The sequence below is a fragment of the Lepidothrix coronata genome, unplaced genomic scaffold (genome assembly GCF_001604755.1).
Source record: "Lepidothrix coronata isolate B3197 unplaced genomic scaffold, Lepidothrix_coronata-1.0 Scaffold327, whole genome shotgun sequence".
Lineage (NCBI taxonomy): Eukaryota > Metazoa > Chordata > Aves > Passeriformes > Pipridae > Lepidothrix > Lepidothrix coronata.
This window is the reverse complement of record NW_016690507.1, coordinates 289,572-314,120: the sequence shown is the minus strand read 5'-3', so window position 1 is coordinate 314,120 and position 24,549 is coordinate 289,572. Positions and strand designations below refer to the sequence as shown.

Sequence of the window (24,549 nt, the reverse complement as noted above, 5' to 3'; positions counted from 1 at the left end):
TGGGGGTCAGACAGACCCCAAACTTGGGGGTCAGACAGACCCCAAACTTGGGGGTCAGACAGACCCCAAACTAGGGGGTCAGACAGACCCCAAACTCAGGGGTTCAGACAGACCCCAAACTCTGGAGGTCAGCCCTCACCTGGCAGGACAGGGAGCCGTCCCTCTCCACGATGCACTCGGCCTTCTCGTGGCAGGGGCTGATCTCCCCGTTGGGGCAGCGTCGCCCCGTCTGGCTCTGGCTCCGGCAGCCGCTCACCTGATCCCCCACAAAGCCCGGCTTGCAGGCCCCGCACTTGTAGGATCCCTGCGGGAAAAGCAAAGGAGGAATTGACTCCCACAGCCCTCCCTCGGCCCCGGCACTGTCCCGGGGAACTGAGGCCCCAAGGCCTGGGAAGGGAGATCCACGAGGGAGATCCGGTGATGTCATGGAATTGTGGAATCCCGGACTGGTTTGGGCGGGAAGGGACCTTTAAAGCTCATCTCCCACTAGCCCAGGTTGCTCCAACCTGGCCTTGGGCACTTCCAGGGATGGGGCAGCCACAGCTTCTCTGGGAAATCCATCCCAGCCCCTCCCCGCCCTCACAGGGGGGAATTCCTTCCCAATATCCCATCTCACTGTGCCCTCTGGCAGTGGGAAGCCATTCCCTGTGTCCTGTCCCTCCATCCCTTGTCCCAAGTCCCTCTCCAGCTCTCCTGGAGCCCCTTTAGGCCCTGGAAGGGGCTCTCAGGTTCTCCCTGGAGCCTTCCCTTCCCCGGACTGGAGAATCCCAGCTCTCCCAGCTCTCCCAGCCTGGTTCCAGCCCTGGGAGCAGCTCCGTGTCCCTGAGCACTCACCCGGGTGTTGATGCAGATGGAATTTGGGACACAGTTGGTGGCAGCCCCGGTCTCACACTCGTTGATGTCGGTGCAAACCTGCCCGGGAAGAACCAAACACCCGTTAAATTCACTCCTGAGCAGCCCCCACGGCACATCCCAGGATTTGGGCACGACCAGGAGCAGAAGCAAAGCCCCGGCACACCTTACTAGCCCAGGGCTAGCAAGTTTTCCTCCTGACCAGCTCGAGGCAGATCCCAGCAGCGCTCCTGACCCCGGGCAAGCTCCTTCCCCCCTCTCCAGAGGGGGAAAATCACTTTGCTGCCAGAATATCCTCCCTGTGGAGGGACAGCAGGGGATCCACGGAGCAGGAATGGCTCCCATCCCACGAGCACCCCCGAGGGGGACAATGTGCTCCTGTGCTCCACCCCAAGCCCAGGCTGCCGGGTTTTTGACTCTGATCCATCAGGAGCTGTCAGGGAAGCTGGGAGGGGGGGGTGGCAGCAGCTGCATGAGCTCTTCTGTGTCCCAGCAGGAAGGGACACACGAGGAAAGCCTGGCTGTCACAGCCACAGAATGTTCTGTCCAGCCTCAGGGAAGGCCTTGGAGGGCAGGTGGCTTTGGGGCTGAGGTGTCAGGACATCCTGGGCACGTCTCTCCTCTCCCTGCATCCCTCTTCCCACCAACGTGTGGGATCCCGGAATCGCACACCGGGTTGGGTTGGAAGGCACCTTAAAGCCCTTAAAGACCCCTTCCCCTAGCCCAGGCTGCTCAGAGCTCCACCCAACCCGGCCTTGGACGCTTCCAGGGCTGGGGCAGCCACAGCTCCTCTGGGAAATCCACCCCAGGCCCCCTCCCCACCCTCCCGGGGACGGATCCGTTCGCACGGAGCATCATCCTGCGTTCCCCTCCCGTTCCTCGTGGATGGCAGCGCCAGAGGGGAGAGAGTGACCGACTTCCCGGGGGCACAGGAGGGTTCCTGGGCCTTACCTGTTTGTTGGCCCTGGCATAGGCCAGTCCCACCCCCTGGAGCAGCTGCCCGGTGAAGCCGGGCGGGCAGGGGTCGCAGCGGAAGCCGGGGTTGGTGTTAATGCACTGGACTTTCGGGAAGCAGGGGTTTGCGTTGCACTGAAACAAGAGAGAGGGTGGGCAGGGCTGGGAGGAGGCTCCAAAAGCTGGGGCAGGTCCAGCTCCTGTGGGTTTTCTAAGCTCTAAAGAGCGAGGCGGGAATGCGCGGAAGCTCCGCTGGAAAACGGCGGCTTTTCCCCACCTCGGTCGTTCCCCCCCAAAAAATTCACGCAGGTAAAGTCAAACAAAGCAACTGTCGGGACTGATCCTCCTCAGGTGGCATCAGTCACCCAGGCAGGGGCTGTCCTGGCTTCACACTTCCCTTCCTGGAATCCTCTGAGCCCAGAAGACTGGACAATTCCTTACACTGTGGAATTCCAGCTCCCGGAGGAACCTCAAGACTTTTCCTCATAAACCACGAGACAAACCTGTAACACTCCAAGGCAGTTGTTTGTTTACCACTCTGAGAAGGAACTGTCTTTCCAAAACTGCCGTGAATGCTTCATTTTCTCCCACACTTCACTGTTTTCCCCGAATTCTTCCTCTCTGCACTGGCAGGTGGGTCCCGTGAATACAGCGGTTCCCATATTTTGGACTACCAGATTATCATCAATCCCAGAAATCTCTCATCGGCCCTTCAGCGGGTTTTTAAATGGAAATGCAACAGAGATGAGATGGCTCTGCCTGGTGGAATAATCAAGGGGCTTAGGAATATGGTTTGGGAACCACGGGAGTCCTGTGGACACATGGAATTAATGAGCAGAGCTTCGCATACACACAGAGCCTAAACTTGATGGAATGCCACAATTCCTAAAAAAAACCCCAAAAACATAGAGTATCTGCCCAGCAAGGTTTGATTTAAGGGCAGAAATAAAGCAATCCAAGCAGTGTGGTGAGATCTGCTGTTTCCAGGACTGCTTGGGAAGGATTTGATTCCGTTCCACACATAATAAATCTTATCTCCAACAACTCATCGGCTCGGAGGATTGTGAGGCCGGAGGAGGCTGCTCTGGCCTTCCCAAACTCACCTTCCTGTGTGGCACAAACCAAAGGATTTATCTTGGTGGAGAAAGAAATTCCAAGCTGGCCTGGCTATAACCCCCTCACACACGGACAGAGCTCAGGGAGGGGGAGACCCAGAGCCCTGAATTTCCGCTGGAATTCCAGCTCCCGGAGGAGCTGAGAGGCTTCTCCTTCAAACCACGAGGCAAACCTGTGACACCCCGAGAAAACCGAGGCAGTTCTGTGACTCCCAGCCCGTTTTTTACCTCGTTGATGTCGGTGCAGTGGGTCCCGTTCCCGGAATATCCGGGGGGACAGGGCCCGCAGCGGAAGCCGGAGCCGGTCTCGGTGCAGGGCACTCCCGGGAAACAGGGATTTGGGAGGCACCTGTTGAACTGTGTGACGGTGATGACAGGGCCTGTCACCTCCGGGCGCATCCCTGGGGGACGAGAGGGATGTTAAGGACGGAGCCAGAGGCCTCAGGAGAATCCCAGTGCTCCACACACACGGAATATCCCTCCCCGCCCTTCCCGAGGGATGAGCAGCTGCAGCTCCTGCTTTGGGAATGGATAAAAATCACGGAATCGTGGCTTAGGTTTGACTCAGGGCAGCCAAAAAGCAAATAAGAAGCCGCAGGAGTCGCAGAATCACGGAATGGGTCGGGTTGGAAGGACAGCAAAGCTCATCCCATCCCACTCCCTGCCGTGGGCAGGGACACCTTCCAGGCTGCTTCCACCTGGACCAGGTTGCTCCAAGCCCCTTCCAGCCTGGCCTTGGACACTTCCAAAGCCTGAGCTCCCAGCCCAGAGCCGAGGCCACGGGGCCAAGGACACTTTTTTCTCCTGTTTTCTCCAGCTTGAAAGCTCAACATAAAAAAACACCCCACCCCTGAAATAAAACAACACTCTGCCAGCAGCAAAATCTTCACTAAGAAATAGAAAAGATCTCCCCTGCTCGTGCTTGTCTTCGTGAGAAATGAGAGAGAAGCCCCCAAGTGATGCTGTTCAGGGCTCACACCCTGCAGGAGGGAGCACAGGAGGACACCCAGAAAGCAGAACAGCAAGCGAGGGAGGCAGAAATCGAGTAACAGGGAGAAAGTTCAGGACAGTTTTATGAGCAAATTATTAAAGCAATTGCAGGGGATGAATGTGTTTCTGTCCTGCGGGTCCCAGAAGCTTTGGTTAATCTCTTTTCCAGCAGAAGCACAATCCCTCCAAGTGCAGGAAAGGCTCTTGCTCCACCCTCTGAGCGTGCTGGCAAATAACAGAGCAGCTCTAGGAGCTTCCTGCGAGCCAGAGGCATCGGGGTGAGCTCCAGCCCAGGGAAAACACGGTTACTGGGGAGCAGGGGGCACGATTTATAGGGGGAAATTTATGATCCTGTTTCCCGAATTCCCTGTAAACCACCTCCCTGCCTGGATGGTGGCAGCACTGGGACGGGAGGAATAGCAGGGCAGGGCCTCTTGGGGGGGATGTTCTCTTCCACTTGGAGCTCAGGATCCATCCCAGGGGATGCCAGGGGCATTCCCAGGAGCACAGACCCACCCCCAGAGCTCCTGGCAGGGGCAAAGAGGGAAAGGCTGGAGGGGGGTTGAAGCTTTTTGAAGCTTCTCCTGCAAAGGGGTCCCGGGAAGTTCAGGGAGCAGCAGTCCCTACGTGCAGGGAATGCCAAAAGCATCCCAAATACCGAGTTCTCCCCTAACTGTGATTCCGGGAGTTGGGAGGTGGTCCCAGCTGGCATTTTGCTGCCTGTTTGGACACAAAGGGCACGGAGGGTTTGGAGGAGCACAGGGCTCAGCTCAGGGACTCACCGCAGGCGTCGCACTCCATGACCGTGTTCTTCAGGAATGTTATCTCCTTGATCTGGAAGGGAACAAGAGCCACCACTCAGCCAAAGGTGCCAGGGCACACCAAGAGCCCCAGTGCCAGCAAACAGGGGGGTCTGAGCCCGCCCAGGAGTCCCAAAGGCAGTAACTCCCACCCCAAAGGCTGCTGGTGCTCCCTCTGGGAGCTGGGCTGGGCTGTGGCCCTGTTAAATCCCTCCCTGGGCAGTGTTTCCACCCTGGATAACAAAACTGTCCTGCCACAGGGGCAGGAGACACTTGGCTGGAGCAAACAGGGACAAGTGTCGTGGAGAAAGGGAAAGAAATCCCTGTTTTCTGCTCTGGAGGATGCTGAGCCAGCGATCCCAGAGGGTGAAGGCAGGAGGAGGTTCCGTGAGTGACCCCTGGCACTGCCTGGGCCGTTCTTTGGCCCTCGTGCCATGAGGATGTTTGGAATCTCCTCCTGGAATTCCCTCCAGATCTCCTCTGGGCTCCTGTTGAACATGTGGAGCTGTGCCAGGGGGTTTTGGGATGGATCTCAGGGAAAGGTTCTTCCTCCCCAGAGGGTGGTTGGGGCACTGCCCAGGACAGGGGGGGATTGTTGGGGTGTCCTGCTGATCCCTGGGGGTCCCTTCCCGCTCAGGATATTCCAGGATTCCACAGAAATCCTGCTGCATTGTTGCTGTGGATGTTTCTGTGTTCTCAGGGGACAAATTAAGCCCCAACTCCTTCAATAAAGATCCACCAGATTCCCTCTGATCCAGAGGAATCGATCTGATCCTGGAGAGTCAACCTGACCTTTCATCCCACACTGCTGGATCAAGGAAAAGCAAAGTTTTAGCAAATCTTTGCCCAGATTAAGGAATTCTGACCCGCCACCTTGGTTTTTTTCCAGCTGGAAATGCGAGTTTGCCTCTTGAGGGTGAGCTTTGTGAGGGTGTTGTTGAGAGAAAGGCCATGAATTAAAATAAAATAAAAGAAAAGAAAACAAAAGAAAAGTAAGATAAATTAAAATAAGACAAAGTAAAATAAAATAAAGTAAAATAAAAATGAAATAAAATAAAATAAATCAAAATAATATAAGATAAAGTAAAATAAAAATAAAAAATAAAATAAAATAAAATGAAATAAAATAAAATAAACAATAAAATGAAATGAAATGAAATAAAATAAAATAAACAATAAAATGAAATGAAATGAAATAAAATAAAATAAAGTAAAATAAAAAAATAAAATAAAAAATAAAAAAATAAAAAATAAAAATAAATAAAATAAAATAAAATGAAACAAAATAAAATAAAATGCTGGAAGAGGGAAAGAACAAACAGAAGAGCTGCTCAGGGAGAAGCAGCTGGAAGGGAACATTGGAAATCATTGCTGGAGGTGCCAGGAGCTGTGTCTGACCTGATTCCCAGTAAACAGTGGGTATTTATGCAGCAGCCTGGAATGTGAGAGGAGCTCAGGGCAGCAGATGTTTTTGTGGATTAGAGGCCGCCCAGTTTGTGCTGCCATTCCAGTTCCCTGGCACGGGAATCCCTCAGCTCCCACTGGGAAGAACCCAGGCAGAATGGAACCTTTTTTCCTACACTGGGAAGAGCTGAGCAGGCAAACCACCACGTCCTCGTTGGGATGGGAAGAGATCCAAGCACCCAAAAAGCTCCAACCTCCCGGGAGCCAACAAGGATTAAAACAACAGGAGGGAAGAGGGAACACGGAGCTCGTTTAGAGCCCACAGGACTTCCCTTAAAAGGACCCCGGGGGTGGCTCAGAGGGCTCCTCCACCTTCCCTGGAGGAATCTCCACTGATTCCCTGAGCCCACAAAACCAAGGGAAAAGTGACCTGTTTTTCCAGCTGGATCCGTGCCCGCCGTGCGTGTCCCTGGTGGGAGGTTCCCTGCCCGTGTTTGCTGGGTCCCAGCAGACACAGCCCTTGGAAATCACAGGAACCCCCAGCTTTTCCCAACCTAAGTTTTCCCACCTAAAAGTTTTCCCACCTAAAAGTTTTCCCACCTAAAAGTTTTCCCACCTAAGTTTTCCCAACTTAAGTTTTTTTTCCAACTTAAGTTCTCCGAGTTAAGTTTGTTTTTTTTCCCCCAACTCGAAGTTTTTCCCAGCTTTGCCTCAGCAGTTCCAGACCTGCTGGGACCCCACCTCAACTGTGGTTTAGCAGCACAATAACCTGCTCCTCATTCCACCCCAGGAGCAGCTCCCCAACTCCAGAGCAGATTCCAAGATCTCTTTCCTGCAGAACTTCAGGGATCAGGTCCCTTTCTCACCCACCTGCTGCTTCAACAGCTCCCGAACCTCCATCAGCACACGGTTGGTTTCTCTCATCTCTTCCAGCATTTCTGGCCCAACTTCACCTCCTAAAAAACCCAGAGCGTCGGGAAAAAGCACACAGAGCTGTACCAACCACCTGATGGCGACGGCTCAGCATCCAAGGTGCAGATTCCACCCCGGCCTCTGCCGGTTCCTGGAAGGAGTTTTGCTGGAATCGAGAGAGACTGGACTGGACTAAGGGGTGGAATTTGCTTTGATAACGTGACAATCAGCAGTGCTGGGAGGGAGGGAGGGAGGGAGGGAAGGGCCCTGGGAGCTGTTCCCCTGGCACAGGCCCTGCAGTTCACACTTGGGAAGGATTTGCTGCCAAAGGAAGCAAATGAAGGACTCGGTGCCGCGGGAGCTGCCGGGAAGGGCCGAGCCCGTCGCTGGGTCTCTCCCAGATGTGCTTCCATTCCCCCTGGAGTGGGAAAGGGGCACATCAGCCGCTGCCTCACCTGCTGCCGGGGCACTGAGTGGTTTCTTGCTGAAGGCGGGTTCTTTCCTTTCAAAGTGCCTCATGGGATCTTTGGGATACAAAGGGACACATGTGCTCATCCACGGAAACATCGGAACACCCTGCCCGGGACACACAACACCTCACAGGGGCACCCGGGGCAGCTGAACAGGAATTTCCCTCCCCTCTGCCAGATTCCAGGCCTGCTGAGTCCTGTTTAAAGCCCGGGCTGGGCTCAGGGATGAGCGGGTGGACGGAGCTCATCGTTTCCAGACCGAGGTGGTTCATGAGAAAACTCTCAGTATGAAAAATAATTGGGCACGGAGTTCCATTCAAGTTCGTCTCCTGAAATCCCACTGTCCAATTCCTGGCTGTCCATGGGAATGCACAACCTCATTCCTCCAGGTTTTTCCCAGCATCTCTCTAATTTTCGCTCGGTCGATCAACCCTTGGGCATAAATCACACCTTGCCTACGGAAATAGGAATGTCTCCCACAGACAGGGGGGAAATCAGCTGGAATTTGGGGGCTGCAACCCCTGAGTTTTCCAGCTCCAAAGCCACTTGGGAGCCCAGGCCACTGATTTAGTAAAACTGCCTCCTTCTCCCGTGACAGACCTGAAAACCTCGTGGGTCTTCCCCGCAGGGAACCAAAAGGACTTGGTGAGTATTTGCAGCCTCTCCAACACTTTTTGGTTTGGGGACTGGCTTTGGAAGCCCCACAAATGTGCCATTCTTAGACAGAAAGGCTGAATTAAAGGCATGTTTCTTAATTTACCGAAAGCAAGGAGTTTGCACAGGATTTGTAACCTCAAACAGAGGTTTTGGCTCAGCTCTGCCTGAAAGGCTTCGGGGCAGCTTCCGTTATTCCTGGGAAGGATTTTCCATCCCTGGTGGCAAGAGGGAATTTGAAATCAAAGTTTGGAGGGGGGGGGCAGTGGTTTAAAATGCAAATTCACTGTAATGAGTCAACCACTCCAAAGGAAATCTCTGCCCTTTGCAGACTTTTCCATTGCTGTGAATCCTTCTCGTCCTGCCCCCTCACCTGGATCTCTGTGGCTCTGATGGATCCCACAGATCCTCTCTGAGCTGAGAATTCCACCCCCCCCCAAAAAAAAAACCCGCCTGGAGGACTGGAACTTCTACATTCCTAGAATTCAGGGCTTCCCTGAGCTCCATGTGCACAGGAAAAGAGAATATCCACGGATCCTGTGACGGGACATTCTGTACAATCTGGTTTGGTTTTTTTTTTAACTTAAATAGCATAAAAAAATGCAGATTAATGCAAAGTGTCCCTGACAAAATTTCCAGGACAAATATTTCTCTTTTAAAAAAAAAAAAATTAAAAAAAATTCAGTGCTCAGGAGGGGAAATGTGAGCCTGGGAATTTACACAGTTAAACCTCGAGTTTCCTACGGAACCCCCAAATCCCCAAACATTCCCGGAGCATTCCCTCCCTCCTCGCTCCCTCCTGCAACACACAGAGGGAGGGTGTTGCTCCAGAGGAGCCTGGAAAGCGCAGAAAATAAACTGAAACACTCACCTATCCTTCTCTGCTGACAGGAGGAGAAAGGACAGGAGAGGCAGAGGAGGAAAACAACGGCCAGGGCTGGAATCATCTTGGGATCTCGGGGCAGGGTGGGCGGAGGAGCTGCTCCTGCAGCGAGTTCTGGACCTGCAGGTTTGCCTCTGCTCCCCATTAGAGCCTGTGGTTTGCTATTTATGAAGCTGCATTCCTTCCTCCGAAGTTCCTACTCGGATGCTGGACGGAGGGTGGACGTCATTCCTGGCTGCTCCTCCACGGAGAACGTTGCAAAAGTAAACAAGATGAGAAACTCATCAGCAGTTTAATTTTTTTTTTAACAATTTTTTTTTTTTTTTAAAAAAAGACCAAAATAGGTCAGAAAATTCCAGAATTAAAAGGGTTCTTTTTTTTTTGTTTGTTTGTTTTTGGGTTTTTTTTTTCCTTCCTGCTTCCCAGACGCGGGAGAGACGGGATGATTCCCAGCCGGATCCCTCACAGATTTTTTCCTCCCCAAACCCCTCACAGGAGACATCTGGGCTCGCCCAGGATTTCAGAAAAGGCTCTTTTGAACTCCCCAAAGGCACTTTTCGCTGCTCACAATCAAGGGAGAGTTCTTGAATGATCTTCCAGCTCCAAAGGGGAGCTCCCACATCCCATTTCGGAGGGATTGGGCAGATCCTCCAAGGCTGATTTTTATTCCCTGCCCAAAGGAAGGATGAAGTGCAGAGGTGATGGAAGGGAAGGAAGGGAAGGAAGGGAGGCTTTGCTGCTCTCTGGCTCTGCAGCAGAGTCCCCATCCAGCGTTTTCCATCACCCTCCACCCGGCATTTTCCACCAGGAGACACAGAGGGGGGTGAGAAATCCATCAGGAGCAGCCAAAGAAAAGCTGCCCCGGGAAAATCTCCCTCAGGGAAGGGGCAGGTTAAAGTGTTACCTGCAAGAAAAGGTCGGGCTGGAGAGCAGAGAAATTCCTTGGTTGTGAAACCCATCGTGTGTTGGTCCCACAACCCCGCTGGGACAGGACAGGAAAGCCCCAGGAAACAGTGGCTCAGTCTTTGAGGTGTTGGAGTATCAGAATTCTTGGATATGGACACAAAGATTTGGGGTTTTTGACCTCAGAGCTCCCCTGTCCGGGAAAACCTGCCCATCCCTGAGGGAACAGGGGGCAGTGAGCACTAAATATCCTCAGGTTTATCCCACAGGGATGGTGCAGCACATGGATCCATCCCCAAAATAAAGCCATTTACACCCTGGTCCCACATTTATCCCCTCCTGTCACACCCAGCAAGGGAAATCAGCCCGGAGGCTTTGACCCTTGTGGGGAGCTCCAGGGGTTCAGCTGGAGCCCAGGGCAGACATTCCCAGGTTTTAACATCATTCTGGACAAATCAAAGCCATCCAGCTGACTCTTGAAGATAAGAGATGACTGTTTTTCCCAGTGATGCCCTGGGAAATCTTCTTTATAATTCGTGTTTCCCAGTGACAAACGGGGAGTGAAGGACAAATGCCCTGCCACACGTCCCCCAGGGAGCGAGTCCTTCACCCTGAGCTGGGATAAATCACGTCCATCCAGCTTGTCTTGGAAGCTGCTGCTGTCAAGAGGAGCCAGAGGCATCCAGGCTTTCCAGACTCTCATCCCTGGAGCCTCCAAGGAAGCCCATCAGTCCCTGTCCCGGCAGTGGAGAGCTGTGAGGGAAAGCACATCACTTCACCAGCAGCCTGATAAGGTTGTTAATAAAGGAAAAAAAACCCAAAAAAATCAAAAAAATCTGGTTTTTGGGGGATTTTTTTGGCTTTTCAACTGGGGAGAAGCCGTAAAACTCCGGGAAGAAAGAGCTGTGGCTCCCAGGGAATGGAGGCTGGAAAAGGGGCACCCCTGAGGTCACCTCAGAAACAACCCAGGTCAGGCTGTTGTGGGGAAAAAAATGTGTGTCCACGTGGAGGGATGGGAGGGAAAAATCCTCCCCCTGAAGAAAAAAAAAAAGGGGCTGCAGGGAAAAGAGGAACTGTGGGATCATGGAATGGGTTGGGCTGGAAGGGACCTCAAAGCCCTGACACCTTCCAGATTCCCCCCCCCACCAAGCCATGAATTGTTCAGTGCAAGGAAAATAAAACAAAGGATGAGCAGAAATGGTGTTTTCTGCCAGCTCAGCCAAGTATCAGGACGCAAACCCCATAAAAACCTAATTAAAAAAAACCCCTTTAAATCAAACACCCAATTAAAAAAAGCTGCCTGGAAGCCCAGCCTTCAGCCAGCCAGGTAAATTCTGTGGGTTTGGGTTTTCAGGGGCCCAAACCCTGCTGGTTTTGTGTTCAAGAAGAGCTCTCTAAGACCATCAGGAGTCATCCTGCTGCCCCTGGACAAAGCTCAGCACCTTCCTGAACACTTTCAGCTGCCCAGAATCTCATTTTATAACCCTGGTGATCACCTGACAGGGAAAATCCGCTGTATTTTCTAATATGTCTATTATTTAACTTAAATTAACTCCCTGAAACCATATTATCGAGAAGTCAGATAATTTTCTTTGGGGTTATTTTTGGCCACGGGCTGAAGGAACTCAAATAATTGACATTAAAAGGAATTAAGTTTTGACATTAAAAGGAATTAAGTCTTGACATTAAAAGGAATTAAGGCATTTTCTTTACCTTCTGGAAACCCAGAGACATTTTTTTTTTCAGGCTGCAGCAGTTCCTGGGATGGGTTTGTTCACTGACAGCAGCAAAACAACTGCCTAAAATTCAGATGTAGCTGGTTCCTACAGAGCTCCTTGGACTGAGCAAGACACGGTGGCTCCACAGGGTGAGCTCATCCCCACCCTTATTTTCCCTGGCTTCGTTTTCTACCTTCCTAAATGCAGGTGGGAGGGCTGGAAATCCCTCAAATCACTCTCTTTAACCCAACAGGGGCAGATCAGACAGTGTCTGCTCACAGCTTGGTTGTTCCTGTGCCCCTTTGAAAAGGAGAAATTCAGGAGCTGATGCACCTGAGCTCGTTATTATCTGATGGTCAGCACAATTACTGAAGGTTTAATGATTTAAAAAAACACAAAATGAGGAGCAAACGGTGTTTATTTGGGCTTGGGTGGGAAGGTGGTTTTGCCCCTGGGCAGTGCCAGGCTCGTTCCACCTTTTCCCCTGCCTGGAGCTGACGTCCCAAACGAAAGCAGGGCACAAACAAACAAGGAGAAGAAAAGGTCTCCCTGGTTTTAAAAGTCGAAATATTTTCCATCTCTGAGTGTGTTTTTTTTTTGTTTTTTTTAAACTGGCCTCTGCCAAGCGAAGGACAAAAGTCAGAAAGAAGGAAAAAAAGTTATTTTTCAGGCTTGGAAGGTCAAGTTCTAAAAATAAGGGGAAAAACATCTCCATGTTCACATCACATGGGATGTGATGGGTTTTCACGAGGGTTCTTGTACGTCTGTGGTTGTGGGAAATCAGAGGATGTAAAAGATATAAGGAGAGATTCCCAAAAAGCATCTCCTTTGCCTTTTCCTCCCAGGCCAGGGGCAATGGTTCTTCACAAAGGCTGCTCTTCCCTGTTCCCTTCCCATCCCTGGGAGTGTCCAAGGCCAGGCTGGAGCAACCTGGGATAAGGGGGGGGTGTCCCTGCCCATGGCAGGGGGTGAGATGGGATGGGATGGGATGGGATGGGATGGGATGGGATGGGATGGGATGGGATGGGATGGGATGGAATGGGATGGGATGGGATGGAATGGAATGGGATGGGATGGGATGAGATGGGATGGAATTTAAGCTCCTTCCAACCCAACCCACTCCATGATTCTGCAAACTGGAGTTGGACCAACCTGACCCAGTTCATTCAGGAGCAGCTCAGCAAAAACCCCCCCAGAGGAACCAGAATTCCACAGCAGTTCCTGCTCAGTCCCGTTTCCTTTGGATGCTACTGTTTGACCTGTGTGCAGATTCCCAAAATACACCCCGGGAAAAGAACCAGGCACTGGAGTTGGGGGCCTCAGCCTTGTCCTACCTCTGTGCTCTTCCAGACAGAACAAAATCCCTGCTCCCAGAAATCTGCAAACCACCTTTTTTTAGGGCTTGGTCGTGTACAAATATCCGTTGCTAAAACACAATCCCGGCAAAACAGGATTCCAAAGGATCCACTCGGAGCTCAGGGATGAACTAAACAGTGTGAAACAGGCAGGGAAGGCAGATTCCTTGTTTGATACAAACACCCAGGGTGGTGCAAATATTCCAAATAAACCCAGCAGCCAACGGGAAGAACAGTCCCCTCCCCTCCATCCATGGAATAAATCCATCCTAGGCTGTGGTTTGCTGCATGTCTGAGGAGTTACAGCTTGTTGCAGTCTGGGTTATGTCTCTGGCTCTGAATTCCTCAGGAGATCAGGGGCACTGAGGACTTTTTATAAATGATTTTAATGCTGTTGGGGTTTTTTTTTTTAATCTCAATTTAATCAGTGGCAAACTGCAGCGACGGGGAGTCGAGGCTGGACGTGGCTCCATCGTGCACTTTGCTGGGTTTAGCATTTATTCCTCTTGCTGTTTTCTTCCCTAGTTAATGGGATTTGACTCGTGTTCACCAAAGCCTAAAATAAATGAAAATAAAAGCCACATGACTCGCTGTGGCAGCGGCACAACCCTGGGGCCACGAGCACACCAACACAGCCACTGTGGCACCCTGTGACCAGGACATTTCCCAGGAGGAAATCCTGACACCCCAGACACTGAGACCTCCCCTCAGGTGAGACTGGAACTCCAGCAGGTCCTGCTTTCCTGCCTATTCCTCCAAAACTATCAGAAATCTGAGGAGTTTTACCCTTTCTGTGCACGAAAAGCTGAATTTTGAGGGTCTCACCTGAATGTTCCCTCAGGTTTCGTTCTTTGAACGCAACAAAACATGAACACTGTCATGTCAGTGCCTCAAAACAGCTGCAAAATGCCTCTGAGAGAGGGCCCAGAGGTGCCTCTGAAAGTCTGAGGGAGGAATCCCCCCAAAAAGACACCGATGAGCCAAGAGCAGATTCCAGCTCTTTGTTTCACCCCACAACCAAAAATAGTCCCCAGGACCAGCATGACCCAAGAGGGGTTTTCCAGTATTGAATGGCAAACACAATTAAGGCACATTTAATAAGCTGTGGAGGTTTGGAAGTCAAATTCATGGAGCAGCTCTGCCGGGAGGAAAGGCTGGAGAGCTGGGATTGTTCAGCCTGGAGAAGAGAAGCTTCGGGGTGACCTGACTGGGGCCTTCCAGGACCTGAAGGGGCTGACAAGGAACATGGAGAGGGACTTTGGACAAGGGATGGAGGGACAGGACAAGGGGGAATGGCTTCAAACTGACAGAGAGTGGGTTTAGATGGGATATTGGGGAAGGAATTCCTCCCTGTGAGGGTGGGGAGGGGCTGGGATGGAATTCCCAGAGAAGCTGTGGCTGCCCCATCCCTGGAAGTGTCCAAGGCCAGGTTGGAGCAACCTGGGAGAGTGGAAAGTGTCCCTGCCCGTGGCAGGGGGTGGAACTGGATGGTTTTTAAGGTCCCTTCCAACCCAAACCATTCCATGATTCCAGGAAACCACAAGCAAGAAACAGAAGCAGCTCCTGCCCCACAAGGCTTTTCCCTCTTCCTCTCTCTCGTTAATGAGACTCCCACCAGGACAACCAGTCCAGGAACTCACTTTTTCCTGCCCCATTTCACTCCTGGGGATTAAAGAACCCCCTCTCCAGCCTCTCTGAGTCCCTCAGAGGCTCAGCAGCCCGTGCTGGTCACACCACACAGGGTCAGTCGAGCCTGGAAGGCCGAAGCTCCTGCCAGCACCGGAATAACTAAACCATCTCCCTCCTCCAGAGGAGGGGAAGCTTCATTCACAAGCACTGGCAGGGAAAGACACTCAAAAAAGAAAAGGATCTGCACATTCATCTGAAATAAGTGATAGCCCATATTGTCTGGGCAGCCTGAAGTGGCTGATCCTGCTGGAAGTGGCAGATTCCACCCCCGTGGGCCGGGACAAGGATGTAGGAACTCTGAGGAGCATCAGCTGGACTTCTACAGGAGGAGAAAATATCCAACAGCTCTAGTCCAGCAACAAATGGGCACTAAACTGACAGAGAGGAGGTTTAGGTGGGATACTGGGTAAGAATTATTGACTGTGAGGGTGGGGAGACACTGGGATGGATTTCCCAGAGAAGCTGTGGCTGCCCCGTCCCTGGAAGTGTCCAAGGCCAGGCTGGAGCAACCTGGGAGAGTGGAAGGTGTCCCTGCCCGTGGCAGGGGGTGGGGCTGGATGGGCTTTAAGGTCCTTCCAACCCAAACCAGTCTGGGATTTCCTGATTCTATGAAATAAGGAGTGTCTGAGTGCACAGTGAGATCCTGAGCACCTGGAGAGCAGCAGGAAGCAGGATGAGGCTCCCAGGGACTCTCCAGGGGGATTTGGTCACCTGTAGCTCCACCCAGGGAGTCTCCTCAGGAACAGCAGCAGATGAGACCAGTCACAGGACGGGTGACAAAGCCACAACACAGGTCCAAAGCCTGCCTGGGACAAGGATCACCCTGGATGTTGCCCTTTATTTCAAACATGGTCCAGAGCCTCCCTGTGGTTTGCTGAGTTCTGATCACCTTCTTTCTGCCTCTGGAAAGGTCTCAGCACCGTCAAATATTCCACCCTCCTGGGTCCCACACTGGTGCTCCAGCCCTTCCAAGATGCCTGAGCTGTTGTGTCAGCACGATCTGAGGAGAACTGGGACACCTGGAACTAATATGGGCTGTACAAAACCCAGGGCAGGGGGCCAGTGGAAGGTCCCACAGACCCCACACCAGCCCTTGGTCAGCCTCCTGGAGGGCTGGCAAAGACAAGTGGCACACCAGTGGCACTCTGGGATCAGGAAGAGCTCCATCCCAGTCCTTGCCACCCTGTCCAGCAGCTCCTGCAACGATCCTGACAGCTGGGGGTGGAAAAGCTGCCAGAGCTCCCTCTCCCCACCATCACCCTGCTCCAAGCTATTCCCCAGCCCCATGTCGTAATCCCACACCCAGGAGGGTCGTTAAAACCTCGCAGGAAACGTTGCACATTTTTTCCTTTGCTATTCATGCCCTTTTTCTATCAGGGACAATAAAGATTTCCAACGCTGGGTTAAGTTCCTTTTGCAACAATGAGCTCCTCTTGCTCCAGGAGCCAGCAGGAGCCCAGACATTGAGGAAACTGGGAGTAATTCACTGGAATTGTACTGGGGAAAAAAAAGAAAAAAAAGAAAAAAAGAAAAAAAAAAAAAGGCTGTTTTGACCAAGAGAGATGCAAAACTGCTGTGATGGTTAAGCCATCACGGCTTGCTGGGAATTATTATTGGGATTGTCATTAATGTTTGGACCAGGCAGGTTTTCCCAGTAAAAGGGCTTTGGCTGTGGTCTCCCTTTTTTGGATTTTGCTCCTAAAAAACACCTCCCAGAGCCATAATGACAATAACACAGATTCCCTGCCTGCCCTCCCCTGGGCACCAAAGTCACTTCCCAAAACCCTCCGGGATGGCAAAGCTCGAAAACAAAACCTTTTCCAAGCAGACTGGCACTTCTTTTCCCCCTGAGTGACGTGCACCATCGATCTCTGTGGTCAAACCTCCTGGTTCTGCAATCCAGGGGTCTCCAGGAGGAGCATAAACAGGAATTGGCTCGTGGCAGCCGGGACTGGAAGTGCTCGGGGCTCTGAGATCACACGTGTAGGTGGGCAGACAGCACGTCCACGCTTTAATAGCCCTGGGACCTCTCTTAGGGAGCATTGACTGGGGTTTGAACGTGTACCAAGAGTTATTAACTCCCAAGGAACATCTGGCACTGACCCCTGGACAGGCAGAACCCAGAGCTGAGGGGATCTCCTCGCTGTCTGCACGGGGCTGGTCCAGCAGCCCCACAGAAAGGCACGTCCTGTGCAGGAATAATGACATTTCTGTGCCACAGACACAGGCACTGCCCAGAGGAGGCCTCAGACTGGCCACCAGCTGGCACAGGCCTCCAGCCCTGGGACATCCAGCTTGGAAAACAGACCCAGCATGGTTCCTTTCAGCAAGGAGCATCCCCAAGAACTCGGTGATGTTCCCACCTAACACCCCCAGAACACTGACACCTCTGAGACAGAGGGCACAGCCAAACCCACAACACAGGGCAGGCAGAAAGGGGAACATTTGGCTTGGGGCTCCAGGGAAAACCTCGTGTTTTCAGGGAGAGCCAAGGAATGGAGGCTCCATCCACGGGAGACAGAGCTGGGCTTTCTGTGGGCACATCCCAAGGAGCCACCGGGAAAAGTCTGGGCTCCACTTCCCCGTGTGAAGTGGTGAGATGCCTTGCCCAGCAGCTCAGGCAGGCCACAGAGCCTCCCTTTCTCTGGGAATCTCGAGGGAACACCGGGAGGTTTTCCATGCCATGGGTTATATTAAGCAAACCTGCTCGGGGCCTCCTGAACACACACACAGCAAAAAGCCACAGCCTTTAAATAAGTGTTGATTCGAGATTAATGACAGTTCTCTGGGCACTTCCTCTTGCTGACTGAAACAGGGGCTGTTTTTCCCCTCCCAGTTGCCCTCTCCCTAGTAATTAGCTCCACTGCTGACATTAAAAAAAACAACCCAAAAAGAAGATATCCAGGGGGATTTTAACAGCTGGAATTAAGCAAAACCAGCCCTGAGCAATCAGGTCTTTTCAGGACAACGGTGATCAAAGAGGTGCTCTGTAAAAATGAGCTTGGCAGCCAGCTGTTGGCAGGAGACATGAAGCTTTTTCCCTGCTGGAAATTAGATTTAACTTGTACAAAGAGGAAGAAAGGATCGATCACCCCGTGATAATCCCCCTCTCTCCAAACTCAGCTCTTCCAATGGGACAAAGAAAAGGGGGGGAAAGAAATCCATGACCAAGTGTGATACTCTCTGCCCCACCTCAGGAAGAGGCTGCACTCTTAAATTCAGTTTTAATACGAGTCATTTAACACTTGTGTGTGGAAATGTGTCTTTTTCTTATACAAGAGAAATGGGGGGGAAAAGCCTTTGTGAATGACAATGAAAATTCTCCAGGGTTTCTTCAGCTGCTGTGGAATCAGGGGGAACAGAGGGATAAAGGAAGCACCAGCAGATTGTCAAGGTTGTTCTCTAAAGTGCTCTCGTAATCCAGATGTAAAATGAGGATTCTGAGTAAGAAAATGGGTTTTTTATTATAACACAGCCTTAGGATTCCACCAAAACCCTCCCTCCTCTTCTGGGGGTGGGAGAGCAGAGCTTTGCCTCAACCTTTTTTTTTGCTTATCCCCCCCTAAAACTGATCTTAGACCTCAAGGAAACAAGACTAAACCTTCTTCCTGGAGACTGCCTTGACTGCCCTCATTAATAATTCCCAAAAAAACTTGATCACGAAAGGCTTCCAGCTCCTCCAGGCCCCAACCTTGCCGTGTCCCCCTCCCAGGGTTTGCCTGAGGTGTTCCACAGGCTTTCTGTCCGGGATGATTGGGGATGAACAGACAGAGATGTTCCCAGGGCCCACATCTGGGGGTGGGGAGGGACAGGGACCCTCCTCAGGAGCAGGAGGGACCTCCTCCAACAAGGAGATGAATTTTCAAGCAGAAATCAGAGCCCTGTTGGGGAACAGCATTGAACACCCAGCTCTCCTCATGCCAAGGGTCTCCCCACTCAGCATTGAGCTGCTGGAGCTCCCACAGTGCTGAGAGAAGGTTATTGGGGGGGGCAAGTCAAAAGAATTAATTAAAGAGGTTAAATTAAACAGCTGCACTTGCAGAACTGCTCCTCTCACCAACCTCAGGGCTTGTGGAAGGCCCTGGCTCCCAAACCCCCCCGTTCTCCTGACCCTCAGCTCATCTTATCACCTGTCTCTCCTCACCCACATGTTTTATTTTCTAAGCTTTGAGACATTACAGATCACTGGCTGCCTGTCCAAAAATGGTGCTTCTTTGCACATCACTTATGAACTCAGAGGAAAATTCAGCATCATCCAGGCTGAGGGTTGTTTTTGGGGATATTTTATTTTTTTTTTTTTAATCGCCCCCAGAGAAATGGAAAAACGGCGTGTACAGGCTCACAAGGGGTGGGAAGCCCTCCAGAATGATGGAGGCCGGAGACTAATCCAAACCTCTGGAGTTTTCAAGAAAATATCAGCCCCAGAAATCTCACAGGAACGAACTGGCTCTGGAGAGTTCTGGCAAATCCTCCTCCCAACCCCACCCACCCAAAGCTGAAAAACAGCCACAAGAGCAAAGCTGCTATTTTTCCCGATATTTTTCAGGATCGTGGCCTGTGCAAAGGCCTAAAATCAGCCCTTGCTTCACCTGAACTTCTCTTCCCACCCAAAGATTGCGAGGGCACAGCTCGAGCCCGGTGGTGATGAATTCATTCTAATCCCCCCATGGAAACGAGGAGTTTGAGCCTCTGCATTTTTTTTTTTCTTTTTTGCAATGTTCCTTCCATAAAGCCCAATTTTGGCCAGCACAGCAGGCAGGATCTTCCATCAACCTTCCCCTCAAGCCAGGGCACGTCGGGGCGTGAGTGGTTGCTGGAGACCAGAAAACACCCCCTCGGGAGGGTGAAATCCAAACTCCAGCTGCCTCTGTGCCTCCTGGACACCTTCTCAGCCCTTTGAAGGCTTCCTGCACAAGCCATTCCGCCCCTCCAACGCTTCTTCCAGGAAAAGCACAGGCAATTCCAGGAACCCCAGGCCTCAGGTGGATAAACGGGGATGGCAAAGGCCAAGGCCGAGATGCCGAGGCAGCAGAAGGGCCAAGGCTTCCCGAGGAAACCAAACCTCAAGGCACAGTTTGGAGAGGGGAGAACTTCTCTGGAAAGGGCAGGGAACATCAGGCCTAACCCTGCACACACTCAGCAAAATCTGATCTCAGCGGCCTGAGATCATTCCCTGGCTCCGAGAGGCGCGATCCGGGAGTCGCTCCCGACGCAGCGGGAGGAGAAGCTGTTTCTGGAGGGATCCAAGTTCCACTTCTGAATCTCCTCATAAAACAGGAGCTTTGGCCGTTCAGGGCTGCAGGTGCCCCTTCCATTGCTTTGCTTTCTTCCTCTTTCTTTTTTTTTTTGGTTTTTTTTTTTTTTTGTTTTTTTTTCCCCCCCAGCTGCTGTTTGTGGTGGCCTCTGGTGGGATAGGGGAACAAATGGGATAAAAAGGGATAAAAGGGATAAAAAAGGACAAAATGGGCAGGTTTCTACAAAGCTGACCAGGCCTTCAGCTGTTTATGGCTGAATTAGTGAGAATTTGTTCAGAGTTATATGTCAAAGGGCTATTCCTTCTCCCCCCCCTGAGGGCGAGCCACCGGTTCAGAGCATTTGCAGCACCACGAGTCACCCCACAAATTAAAAACTCCACCAACACACAGTTTTTATGGGGTGGTTTTGATGTTTCATCAAGTCATTGAGTTCATCAAGTCCACAGGAATAAATATCCCTGGATTTGTTGCAGCCTTTTGGCCCCCTCAGTCCAGGAGGAGGACACAGGTTTTCACTGGTGATGGTTTGAGCCCCAAGGGAACAGCTCAGGATCCCTCTGGGATCAAAGAGGCAACTCTGGGACCACAAGGATCACTCTGGGATCATGGGGACTTCTTTGGGATGAATCCAGGCAAGGCCTAGAAAGCAAATGCAACACAGCAATACAAAAAGCAAAGAGTTAAGTTCAAAATATAGTTAGGAGCAAGAACACAGAGAAGTTGCTTAGCCAGAATGTACTGCTTAGGGTTAGATAGCACTGTACACTAAAGGAATGCACACACACCTACAGAGGGTGCTTAAAGGCTACAAACTTTGTCTCTAAGCAGAATTTTTCCATTTTTGCCTTTTTGGGGGCAAAATCTTGGCATCAGGGATCACAGGGATCACTCTGGGATCACACGGGCCCCTCTGGGATCATGGGGACCACTCTGGGATCACAGGGATCACTCTGGGATCACATGGGCCCCTCTGGGATCATGGGGACCTCTTTAGGATCACAGGGATCACTCTGGGACCACAGGGATCACTCTGGGATCATGGGGACCCCTCTGAGATCACAAAGACCCCTCTGGGATCACAGGGATCATGGGGACTCCTCTGGGATCACAGGAATTGCTCTGGGATCACAGGGGCCCCTCTGGGATCACAGGGATCACTCTGGGATCATGGGGATCTCTTTGGGACCACAGGGATCACTCTGGGATCACAGGGTCCCTCTGGGATCATGGGACCCCTCTGGGATCACAAGGATCCCTCTGGGATCATGGGACTCCTCTGGGATCACAAGGACCCCTCTGGGATCACAGCAATCTTTCAGGCTGTTCCAGTGCTCCATCTATCCCAAGATTTGGCTCCTGACATGGATCAAGACCTGCTGTTTGTTCTGGAGCTGTAACACCTTCCTCCCCTGCCTTTCCTGGTAACCCCTCACGCCCGGAGAGAATTCCAGGTTATTTATCTGCCTCTCCTCAGGATTATTCCTATCTGGTTTTCCACCATGACCTTGCAACGCTTTGGACTTTCCACAGGTTCTTTATTACCCTGTTCTGTGGAAGTTCTTCCCCCCTCCTGGCTGGTGGCCCTGGGTTGCTCTTGCTCCAAAGGAATTCATTGCCCAATGTCCAACGTTTGGTTGAAATGACATCATTCCTGAGGTGCTATTTAGAATTATTGCTCTCCAGACCTCCTCCATGTCCCTTTTGCAATCCCTTCTTCCAGCAAAGTCAGGCACTCCCATGGTGCCAGGAGAGTGGCCTAAAATCCCTGTGTCACTTCCACACCAGGAGCTTCCCAGAGCACCTTTGCTCTGCCCTCACCCTAGGGCTGAAAAATAAAATAAAATAAAATAAAATAAAATAAAAAATAATAATAAAAAAAAAAGGGCTCCAGTTCAACATTTCATCTTCTTAATAAACACTGGCTAATAACAACTACAGGAAAAATAATCCCGTCTTCTGGGCCTCCTCCAGATGACATAAAGCTCATGGATTTCTGGACCAGGCTCGAGAAACCGTTTGCAAACTTCTGTTTGATCATAAATCAAGGCCAGTAATGACCTTCTTTTTTTTTTTTTTTTTTTTTTTGGTGAAAACAGCCCCAGACTCCAACACGGGCCTCGCTCGGAGCCCTGGAATTCCAGCAGGCTCCACTTCCATCAGGGCACCCGTGACAGCTCCTGGAAGGTGAATCCCGACTGGCACCACTTTTTAAAGGCTGTTCTATGTGACCCTGGACAGGCTCCTTATCTCTCTGCCTTTCCATGGCTCTTCCAGGCCCTTTCCAGCTCTTTATTCCTGGTCCTGCTGGCTGCCCTTCCCTGTGGGATCTCTGCCCCCTCACACAGCTCAGGGAGAAGCCAAGAGCAATGGGAATTCATTGGGAAGTGCTGCTGGAAGCCTGGTCAGGGGCAGGTTGGGTCAGATCCAAAGCAGGTCCTGCAAAGAAAACATTCTTTCCACTTCAAGCTTTCTCCCTGCCCTGAAACCAGCCTGGTTCAGGCACCCAACTCCTTCTTGCTCTGCATCACCCCCCCCCAGACATCCCAAATATTGAAGGGTTGGGGGGTCTTAAATCCAGTGTGAGGGAGTCCCAGGAACCAGGTTGGGGCGGGAGGATCCCTCCTGAGGAACAAGCTGGGAAACTGCGTGGCAAAAGGGAGAGTTTTTATCCCAGGAACACTCCTAAACATCAGTGGCACAGAGGGGAACCTCCTTCCCAGCCCAGAGGGGCAAATCCAGCACGTCTGAAGCCCTCTGGGTTTAGGGAGCTGCTGGAATAATGAACTGAAACGTTCCCTCTGGGCAAACACCATAAAAACCTGGGACCCCACGGTCTCCAGATCTTTCCACCCTCCAGTTGGATGACATTCCACCAGCGGGCTGGGTACATTTCCAAGGAACTCCTGACTTCTGGGAAGGTGTTACACAACCACACTGCAGCCATTCATGAGTTCAGCACTGGCCTGGTTCCCCCCTTCAAACCCACAACACTCCGCAAAGAAAACATTCTTTCCACTTCAAGCTTTCTCCCTGCCCTGATGAAACCAGCCCAGTTCAGGCACCCAACTCCTTCTTGCTCTGCATCACCCCCCCCACAGACATCCCCAATTTTGAAGGGTTCCCATGATGGAAACAAATAAAACGTTTGGTTTCCCTCAGTTCTAGATCTGGTTTGGTTTTTCAGGCAAGAAATAAAGTTGATATCACCAGACATCCCCGTAGCTGCTGCAGGGAAAGGATAAAATTCCTTGCACTCCTTGTTTTCTAAACTTTTAATATTTCCAACGAGAAGAGGGGGAATTCTTGTGTTTAACATCAAAAGGAGCTGAGAACTGAAAGCCAGAGGGGGAAAATTCTGGAGAGCTGGAGGCCAGAACATTCAGTGGTTCGTATTCCAGACCTTTTCCTGGATGCAGGTGTTTAGTCCAGCAGGAACCTGAGCCCCTCCTGTAAGTCCTGGAGCCACATTCTAAGGCCAAACACACCTTGCACCTTCAGATCAACCCCCAGATCCAACCCCAAATGTTGGGTTCCTGACATCACTCCATTTTTAAGGCAAGTGCCAAATAAACAGACTTCTCCCACAGCAGGAAGAAGGATTTGCTTGGAAGGATTTACTTTAGATGCAGAGAATCTAAAGTAGATTCTTATTAGATTTTGTTATTCTTAAACAAAAAAAAAAAAAAGCAAAGAAAAAGCCAGGGGTGGGACTGAAAAAAAAAATACTGGGATTTTTCAAGTGGTTTGTTCTGTTCTGACACAAACCCAAGCTCCTGCTCCAAAAAATTCCAAGCAGGGGTGCTCTGAGGAGAAATCAAGCTGCCACCACCTCAGGGGCGACGCTGCCAACGCTCCGAGGATTCCTAAATTTCGAGGAGACACCTGAAAACTCACCACTTTTCCTTTTTTCCCCCACCAACCTGAGGAAGTTCAGACACACCCCGAGCCCTTTGTGAAGGCCTGGCTTTTCCATTATGCTCAATCACCTCCATCTGCCCAGGAGAAGTGCCAGGAATTCGACCAAACATGGAAAACCGAGACCTTCAACATGTTGTTTTTATGCTCAGATACAACAACATCTGGTTTGGAGAGATCCCATTTAAAGAAACGTCGGTGCCCCTTTAGAAAATGAGTGGTTTTTAACAAATCTCCTCCTTCCAGATTTAATAGGTCACAGATACTCTCAAATATCTTCCTGAATATACCCGTGAATTCCAGAGAATTTGGTTTTTTGCTGAGATTTTAGAAACTCTGCCTTTTTCTAGTGCTCTTTAACTTTTGGGGCCAGTTAAAGAGGAGTAGATCACTTCATGGGGTACTTCTGCAACCTTAAAAACCTGCCTAAAGCCACGAGTTCTGTTCATAAAATGACAATTCCCTCCATTAATTCCTTGAATCCAGACCCTGTGCTAACGTGGCCTTGTTTGGGATGAACACACACTTCAGCTGTTTTCAAGGAAGGGGAGTTAGGGAGGATTTAAAGACATTTCTGAGGGGAAAGATTTCGAATTTTATACCAACATACCGTGTTTTAAATTATTATTTTCATATTAAATATTTATAATAACAGCTTAACACTAAGAATCCATATTAAA

The 24,549-nt window shown here is 51.0% G+C and overlaps 1 protein-coding gene across 2 annotated transcripts in view; it reads right to left on the bottom strand.

Moving 5' to 3' along the window:
- The window catches only part of COMP (cartilage oligomeric matrix protein), a 16,098-nt gene extending 6,816 nt beyond the window's left edge, over window positions 1-9,282 (bottom strand). The window contains exons 1-8 of one of the 2 annotated variants that reach the window (XM_017838199.1): window positions 9,023-9,282; window positions 7,483-7,551; window positions 6,986-7,071; window positions 4,694-4,745; window positions 3,150-3,322; window positions 1,804-1,941; window positions 835-912; window positions 140-304 (exon numbers count right to left, since the gene is read on the bottom strand). In XM_017838199.1, the coding sequence (XP_017693688.1) occupies window positions 140-304; window positions 835-912; window positions 1,804-1,941; window positions 3,150-3,322; window positions 4,694-4,745; window positions 6,986-7,071; window positions 7,483-7,551; window positions 9,023-9,179 (918 nt within the window). In that variant the 5' untranslated portion in view covers window positions 9,180-9,282. The remainder of the gene's footprint in view (window positions 1-139; window positions 305-834; window positions 913-1,803; window positions 1,942-3,149; window positions 3,323-4,693; window positions 4,746-6,985; window positions 7,072-7,482; window positions 7,552-9,022) is intronic. The other variant, XM_017838200.1, reaches the window with a different exon arrangement.
- Between the last annotated feature and the right edge of the window lie 15,267 nt (window positions 9,283-24,549).